This window comes from Stegostoma tigrinum, chromosome 23, assembly GCF_030684315.1.
Source record: "Stegostoma tigrinum isolate sSteTig4 chromosome 23, sSteTig4.hap1, whole genome shotgun sequence".
Classification (NCBI taxonomy): domain Eukaryota; kingdom Metazoa; phylum Chordata; class Chondrichthyes; order Orectolobiformes; family Stegostomatidae; genus Stegostoma; species Stegostoma tigrinum.
Window position 1 is genome coordinate 48,791,095 of NC_081376.1, and position 8,676 is coordinate 48,799,770.

Consider the following 8,676-nt stretch of genomic DNA (forward strand, 5'->3'; position numbering starts at 1 on the left):
TGCTGTTGCCTGCTTCCAATCTTAGCTGTTTGGAGAGTTTTTAGCTAAGTTGGCTTGACAGCTGCTTTGCAAAACAGGATAACAAGAGTTTCAAACTTGCTCCATGACTGAATCATGGTGAACACAGATGAAACTCGCTATCAATAGTCTCTCTCTCTCTCTAATCAAAGAGCACCTTCTGGAACTTTGTCAGTCATTGTTGAAGAATCTCCAACAGTTTCCCTTCCTTCTCCCATACTTACTGAAGAAGATCTTGAGAGATATGTTCAACTTCCTGTCTTATCCCTCATCCAAAGATGTCTGGTTCTAAATCCAGTTTTACCTCACTTCCTTTCAGCCTATATTGTCAAACTAGTCATCTGACATATAGCCCTGAAGAACTGAAGTTTAGTTCAGTTAAAGATTAGGGAGATCAAATTCATGCTTTTTAAATCAAGTTGTTCATGAGATATGGGTACCACTGGCTATGTCATTATCTACTGTCCTTCTCTAATTGCCTTGTGTGGTGGTGAGCTGTTGGAGTCCACAAGACGAAGACACGACCACAGTGTTATTAGTGACATTCAGAATTTTGACTCAGTATGTGAACAAATTGTGATATTGCTAATTTCAGGATGATGTGAGACTTGGGGAACTTGCTGGTCATGGTGTTCCCACACATCTGCTGCTGTTATCCTTCAAGGTAGTAGAGGTTGCAGGTTTGGAAGGTGCTGTTGAAGGAGCATTTGTGGTGTAAGGAGTGAATGTTGAAGGTAATGCCTAGCAAGCAGGCTTTGTCCTGGCTGGTAGAGTTGTTGCAGCTACACTCATCTCAGCAAGTAGAGAGTATTTCATCACACTCCGAGCTTGTCCCATGGATAGGCTTTTGAAGTGACAGGTGAGTTATTTAGTGTAGGATTCCTAGCCTTTGGTCGTAAGTGTTTCTGTGATCAGAGGAGTTAAATACCTGGTCAGCAATTACTTCCAGGATGTTATTGGGGCAGGGGTGGTGGAAATTCAACAACAGTGACTATTAGATTCTCTCTTGTTGAAGATGGTTATTGTCTGGTACTTGTGTTATGCAAATATCATATGATACTTAACCTGGATGTTTATAGGTCTTGTTGCGTTTGGACTGCTTCAGTACTTGAAAGGACATAAATGGTGCTGAATGTTACACAAACACTAACATTCATCTGGTGATATAAGAAAGGGAATTGATGAAGTTGCTAAAGATTGCTGGGTCGAACTCCTGAGATGATTGATCAATAACCACAATCACATTCCTCTATGCTAGGTATGAGTCTAACCAGTGGACAGTTCCTCTCAGCCCAGTCCAGTTGAAATCAATGCTGCCAGGGCAAAGGTAGTACTTTTATCTCACCACTTAGACTCAGCTCTATTACCCAAATTTGGTTTAAAACAGAGATCAAGAATAGACTGGCTCTGGCAAAACCCAAACTGAGTCACAGGGCCAGAATTTACACTCAAAGTAATGGAGAGATTTAAGGTAGTCACAACTTAGGCACAAATCGCAGCCAATTCAACAAGGTCATTAACCACAAAAACTTAAAAGGTTGCTGTTCACTCTGTAACTCTGCCATTGGCCAGGAAAGTTACATCTTGCTGTGACTCAGCATTTCAAATATATTGGATAGCACGAAATTTTCATATTCTCATGGTAGATACAAGCTTGTTATAAAAAGACTGGAATTATGCACCTCAGCCTATAACATATCCCTTGACTGTGTGGAGTTTGCATATTCTCCTGTGTCTGCGTGGGTTTCGTCCCACACTCCAAAGATGTGCAAGCTAGGTAGCTTGGCCATGCTAAATTGCCCATAGTGTTCAGGGATGTGTAAATTAGTTGGGTTACGGGGGGGGGAAGGAGATGGTGGTTGGGTCTGGGTGGGATGCTGTAATAGTCAGTGTCGACTTGTTGGGCTGAAGAGCCTGTTTCCACACTGTGGGGTTCAATGGTTAACATGCATCCTAAATCCCATCTCAGGTCCACACTCTATCATCCCTTTAAGACACTAAAATTCCCCATCTGAAGAAGCTTTCATTCGAATATACTTTTTGTCTCAGTGTCCTTTATAATGGAAGGGCTAGTGACTCAGAAATATGGCTGCTCTGCAAAAGCAAACAATTGCTGTTCTACACACTATGGATAAGTTACTTCCTACAAAAATATAATGTAACCGCACAAGATTGAATAAATCAGTCATTTAACTTTGGCATTCTTAAAAAAATGTTAAAGAATTTCATTATTTTATTAGCAAACATTTGTACAAAAGTTAATAGTGTGCAATGTTACAAGAGATATGGGAAGTAACTCAGACTCAAACAGCATGTAAAAGGAAAATTTCCAAATTGATTTTATAAAACCTGACAAGAGGAATGGATGAATTTGAAATATTTGATTTTCTCCATGCACAAGATTACATCATTTTTAACACTAGCACTAGTTTTATATCAATCATAATGATCCTAATGGTTTGTCATCTCACCACAACAACACTTAGAAAAGTCACTTAGCGTAATGCAGCTTGAATATTGTTGAGAGGACAGGCATATTGCTGAAGTCTCTCCTCTTACACTCCTTACAACCAACACAAGAATGCCAAATTTCAAATGATTACGACAATTTATACTACTGGAGATTGGTTAGCAAGTCAATGCTGATAGCAAGCACTTGACATTCTTGCATTTCCCTTGATATGAAAAAGTTTCATATTTCTAGTCAGCAACATCCAACTTAATCACTTGATGAGCTCCTATGACACTAAATATTAAGTGGCCTGATTTCACCTTAAAGGCAGTTCCAAAAGCAGGAAAAAAAAATCCCTCCACTCTAAGATGGGCAGGGCAGAAGTAACACAAATCTTCCAATGGCTGCTGATTGCTCAGAGATTTCCACTCCAGATTGTGTTGTGTTCCCTTAGGGAGTTACACCGAATGTAGCTCCAGTTTCCTTCACCCCGACAATGCTGAGCTGCATGTCAAACTTGTTGAGCATTAGCAACTCACTGAAACTACTCACTGAAACCTAATGACTGAAATGGTTTGCAGTTGTTGAAGTCATCATCCTCCCCAAGTCCAATTTTTATCCAATTCGAAAGATTAGCCCTAAATGTTTAGTTTCTGAAGCGCAGCAAATAAACCTCAGGAAATAAAAAAAGGCAACTTTTGCTTCTGAAGTTTACGGCTTGTTGTTAGAATTCGAACAACACAACAAACTTTAATATCTGTACATATTTCAAACAAAAATCTTAAGCATTGAAAATAACATTCAGCAACTGGCACAGACAGAAGTGAATCTGAAATCACTGATTCAGTGCACCATATTGTGAGGACACATTCAACGTTCACTGATTACTCAGTTTTGTTCCTTCATACGGGAAGGTTTAGTGACCGCACCTCATCTAAGCAGTCAGTGTACGCTTCCTGATAGTCTTCATGAGGTTTAATCATTATCACACATGTTGGCCGTTTGGATCCTGCAGCAGCTCCCAGATCCTGAGCAAAAACAAATATTATCATCACACTCTGCATATTCCAGTCACATCTGTGCAAACATAACTGCAGATCAGACAGCACAACATGATAATCAGATCACTTGAGTATGTGGCAATGTCGTAGATTGAAGAAAAATGTGATCTCCAAAAATATTTTGTCAATTCAATGTCTCTTCCATGTGTAAATTGGCAAATTCTCACTTGGTCTAACCAATATACTTCCAGTGTCCACTGGAGGCAAGAACAGCACAGTAATTTCTCATTGAGAAACAACTTAGTCCCAAATAATTTAATTGATTCAGATTTCTGCATTTACATTATTTTCATTCTTAGTTTCAACCTATCTGAGCTGCAACTGATACTCTAAAACCATCAGCCAATATCATCAGAAAATTTATCATAGGTATCTTGTACAAGAATCAGATTTTTTCATTGGTTTATTCTAGAATATAACTGAAAGCGTACCATTTTGGATGGTATATAAGCATAAGGAAGGTTGTTATCTTCACACAAGATTGGCAAGTGGCTGTAAACATCAATTGGCAGAGTATCACCGGCCAATACAACAATCCTGTAAGCAGAGAAATAGAATGTCAGCACAGTACCACACTCAAAGTACAGACTCCTGCAAAATTACTTTTGTTTTCTGCTCTATTGCCTTTGTTCCATTAAATACAACAAGCCTGCATCTTTACTATAAATTCATCAAGATATCAGTGTGTTTTATTTTGAGTAAATTGATTTATAAGATTCATTTGTAAAACAGCCAAAGTATAATCACATATTAAAAGGAATGCACGGAAGAGGAATTTTCATTAAAAAGTATAATTTCATAGCTAATCCAGGTACAGCACAGAGCAAGAAGATACAGATGTAAGAATTGATAAGGGTGACAAGTAAGCTACAGTATGAGAATTCAGCTCAAACATAAGAAGTAGGTCAAAAATGGAAAAAGTGAGGTTGACTCCGACTACCAGGACGTGTGGGCCCAAGAGGTCTATAAATTCAAGCATTCCACAATACAAAATAGATTCCTATTATTCTTTCATGGGATGCAAACATTGTTAGCAACGTCCACATTTGAAGAACATCCCAAGTTGCCACTAAGATGTCAGCAATGGGCTGCCTTCCTGAACCACAGCTGTCCATGTGGTGGGGCTACACCCAAAGTGCTGATTGTAAGGGAGTTCCAGGTTTATGACCAAGCAATACAGACAATATACGTCTAAGTCAGGATGGTACAGAGGGAAAGTTGCAGGTAGTGGTATTTTTATGCATTTGCTGCCTTGGTGAGTTTTGGCTGTGCATCTTGTATCTATCTAGGCTGTTCCTTGCTATCAGAGAGGATCCATTCCACTGTTGGAGGTCATGGGGTGACTAAGTAGTCTAATTCTGGATCTACAAATCCTGCCACAGGGAAGTAGGTAGTGTTTAATGAAATAGGGGGTAGAATGTTCAGGTTTGTGAATGCTCACGTGATGAAAAGTGAATAACAAACATATTTTTGGATTTGGATTTCAAATTGAGGCTGATAGATGTGTCTCAGTCTCGCAAAGGAGTTTGTTTTTAAAAGAAAAATCAGTCAATTTGGATCAGTGACCTTAATACATCAGCTCCAAGAAGCAACGGATGCAGTTGGGTTCACTGTGAAAACCCCAGTAATATTAATGAATAAAATATTCACAGCAAAACAAATAACTGCAGATGCTTGAGATCTGAAATAAAAATTGTTGGAGAAACTCAGCAGGTCTATTAGCATGCAGAGTTAATGTTATGCATCCAGTAAGCGTTCGTCAGAACTGATTTACAGTGTTGAGTACTGGGAGAAGAGATGGAACTCAGTAATATTAATCCCATTGAATGCAAATGGGAACTGGTTAGATAATTCCACATTGCCATCTGGTTGCCAGCATTGTATCAATAATAGAACAGCTTGGCTACAGGCATGGCAATTTCAATAGGATAAACCTGCAGCACTACAATTAGGATGTCAGGGATAGTGGTGATATCGTTGAATTAAATCTAAATCACTGGACTGATAATTCAATCACCACAGGAGTTGGATCTTTTAAGTCTCTTAATAAATCTAAAGGATAAAATGACAAGCTGGTTTCAGTAATCATGATCATATAATGACTGACATTTATTAAATTCTTTCTGGCTGCCTACTGTCCCTCGAGGAAGGAAAACAATCCCCCTACCAGCCTCACTTACAGGCAACACATAGCAATGCATTTGACTCTCAATTGCTGTCTGAAATAGCTAAACAATTCACTCAATTGGATTAGTCCACTAAAACTTTATCACCTCCATAATTGGAATCTTTTGTTCACATCATACCGAGGTGTGAACCATACACTACTATTTAAAAAAACCCAAAAGAACTGAGGATGATGGAAATCAGAAAGAAACTGCTGGAAAATCTCAGCAGGTCTGGCAGCATGAGTGGAGAGAAATCCCAGTTAATGTTTCAGGTCCAATGACCCTTCTTAAGAATTGAGTATTGTCAGTTTTGTTTCTGTCACACAGCCAAACTGACAGCTCAGTTCTGAGGCCAACAGATTAGATGTACAAGCATCGACTAAACTGAATCCTCTCATTTTCTTCCTGGGGCTCGTGGGTGGTTGTCACTTGCTGCAATCCCAAAACAAAATATCTCAGGTAGCGAACTGAAATGGTGGATGAAAAATGACAAATTCACATCTGTTACTTTGTAGGACAATGTGTTAGTAGAGAGCTTGCATTCAAAGAATTACGAATTAAAAATGTATAACAATAATTCCTCTTTGTGCTGCATCAGAGAACAGATACATTATACTCACCCTTTCTCCCCCTTGTTGATGAATTTCTGAACTTCCTTTACTCCTCGGCGAATCTGTTTCACTTTTGCTGCTGCAGACAAAAATGGAAATTTACAATGAGATGTTGTGAAATATTTTGAAGTTTCCAAGCAATGTGTAACAACCATATTCTCCCCACCACTTACTTTGTCAAATACAAATCTTTATCTCAACAAAATCAGAAGCTGCTCCAGAAAAAAAACTGTACAACCAAATTAAAGAGATTATTAATAGAAAATAAAAGTTGGAAACATTCTGCAGATCAAGCAGCATCTGACAAGAAACAGAGGTAATGTTTCAGATCTATGAACTATTATCAGAACTGGAAAAAGTTGAAGACTTAATAGATTTTAAGCAAGCACCTCCAGGAAAAGAGAAAGCAGAGAAGAACAAAAGGGAAGGTCTGAGATTGGGATGGAATGGGGGGGGGGGGGCATTAAATAATAATGTAATATGCAAGGCAAAAGTGGCAGGAAGTATTTAATTCTTTCACAGAATGTGGGTGTCGCTAACCAGGTTAGCTTTTGTTGTCCATTCCTAATTTCCCTTGATGGAATGTTCTGCCATGTTATTGCAGAGGACAGTGAAGTGTCAACCACACAGTTATTGGTCTGGAATCACTGCACGTAAATATGGCAGACTCTCTTCCCTGAAGGACATTTCCGAACCAGATGGATTTTGAATAGGAGTTCTAGAGACACCAGTTGAGGTTAGCTTTTAAATCTAGCTTTATTCATAAAATTCCACCAGCTGCCACGGTGGGATCTGAATCCATGTTTCCAGAGCATTAGCCTCTAGCTAAAGTCCAATAACATTACCAAAATGCCACCACTTCCTCTAGATGTGACAAACAAAGGAACAAAAGATGAACCTGGAGAATGTGCATGTGGCAATAGCAAAACCTTGGCAAGAGTTGCATGCAGTAATTACATTCTGAAATCACTGAAGTCAATGTTAGGAAGTCTAGAACATAAGATGTTTTTTACTAAACTGTAGCCGTTTCAAACTATACCAAAACTGACTAGTGACAGGCGTTTGATTTAATGCAGAAATCAAGATCAGACGGGGAAGGGGGGGAAGAGATGGGGACGTGTGAGGGAAATAGAGACAAGGACAGGAAGAAGAGATAGACACAAAGAGGAAGATAAAGGAAAGTGTAGAGCTGTGAAAGCTTTCAGAGCCGAGTTACACCTGGATTTGGATTATCTGAAAGAGAGGAATGTGCACGGTGGGTATGGGGAAAGAGTGGCACTGGGCGCATTGCAGCCTCAAAGGACCAGCACAGACACTACTGGCCGAATTACCTTCACACGTAGTGCAACTACCCTGAGCTAACAGTCCTACGGCAGAGGCATGAAGAGTTTTGTTCATGGGCCTGGGGTCGATGATGCAGACCTTCCCCCACACCGCTTCCCCGCCAAATCTTTACCTTTCTTCACGCATTTGTACAGCTTCTTGCTCAGTTTCCTAGAGGCCAGCGGCTGCGCGATGTCGTTCACATTGGCCACCAACTCCTCGTAGGTTTTCTCCGTCTCCTCGTACTGAGGCCTGTCGGCCTTTTCCTTCTTCACTTTGGGGGACTTCATTCTCTCCCAGTCTCCGCTGCAGCGCCGTCACCACATGGCAACGGCAGCCCACTTCCGGGAAGTGACGTGAGGCTGAAGCCCGCCCCATTCCTGGCCGTCAGGCTGGGCTGCCATGGCAACGACAGATAACAAGGTGTAGAGTTGGGTGAACACAGCAGGCCCAGCAGCATCAGAGGCGCAGGAAGGCCGACGTTTCGGGCCTAGACCCTTCAGAAAAGGGCCGAAACGTCAGCTTTCCTGCTGCTAAGATGTTGCTTGGCCTGCTGTGTTCATCCAGCTCTACACCTTGTTATCTCAGAATCTGCAGGTCCTACGATCTCCTGGCAACGACAGCCCACTTCCGGACAGTGACGTCATACAGACCCCGCCCCTACTGGTCTGCCGATCAAACCGGCAACGGTCACCGTGGCAACGGGATACCTTAACGCTCTCAGGATGGAAATTAACCGAGTTTACAGAGGCCAGTTGTTTTCCTTAGAGCTGAGAAAATTGATTACGATGCATATTATTACTATGGACATAGGATAGGAAGAAACTTTGCCTTTGGTGGTGGGATTAATGACCAGGGACATCGATTTGAGGAACGGCGCAGGAGGTTTGGAGGAGATGTGAGGAAATGAAAACGAAGGGAAATCTGGAACTCACTGTCTGTAAGCGTGGAAACGGCTGACACCTTCATAATATTGAAAAAGAAGTTAGATGTGAACTTGCGAGGCCGGGGCATAAGTTGCTGTGGACCAAGAGCTGGAAAAT

At 40.8% G+C, this 8,676-nt stretch overlaps 1 protein-coding gene across 1 annotated transcript; it reads right to left on the reverse strand.

The window, feature by feature from the left end:
* Positions 1 to 2,233: 2,233 nt before the first annotated feature.
* On the reverse strand, positions 2,234 to 8,151 carry nhp2 (NHP2 ribonucleoprotein homolog (yeast)). The gene is made up of 4 exons (XM_048552271.2): positions 7,767 to 8,151; positions 6,320 to 6,389; positions 3,963 to 4,068; positions 2,234 to 3,498 (listed from the first exon to the last, which is right to left on the reverse strand). The coding sequence occupies exons 1-4, from the start codon at positions 7,921 to 7,923 to the stop codon at positions 3,373 to 3,375; spliced, it is 459 nt and encodes a 152-aa protein (XP_048408228.1). The 5' UTR covers positions 7,924 to 8,151; the 3' UTR covers positions 2,234 to 3,372.
* Positions 8,152 to 8,676: the final 525 nt, after the last annotated feature.

Bases quoted from the DNA above. Each gene is read 5' to 3' on its own strand.
- nhp2 (XM_048552271.2), bottom strand. From the start codon at position 7,923: ATGAAGTCCCCCAAAGTGAAGAAGGAAAAGGCCGACAGGCCTCAGTAC. The intron at 6,390-7,766 runs GTAAAGATTTGG...TTTTGTCTGCAG, and splicing joins GTACAAATGCGTGAAGAAAG to CAGCAAAAGTGAAACAGATT. The intron at 3,499-3,962 runs GTACGCTTTCAG...GTTTTTGCTCAG, and splicing joins CTTATATACCATCCAAAATG to GATCTGGGAGCTGCTGCAGG.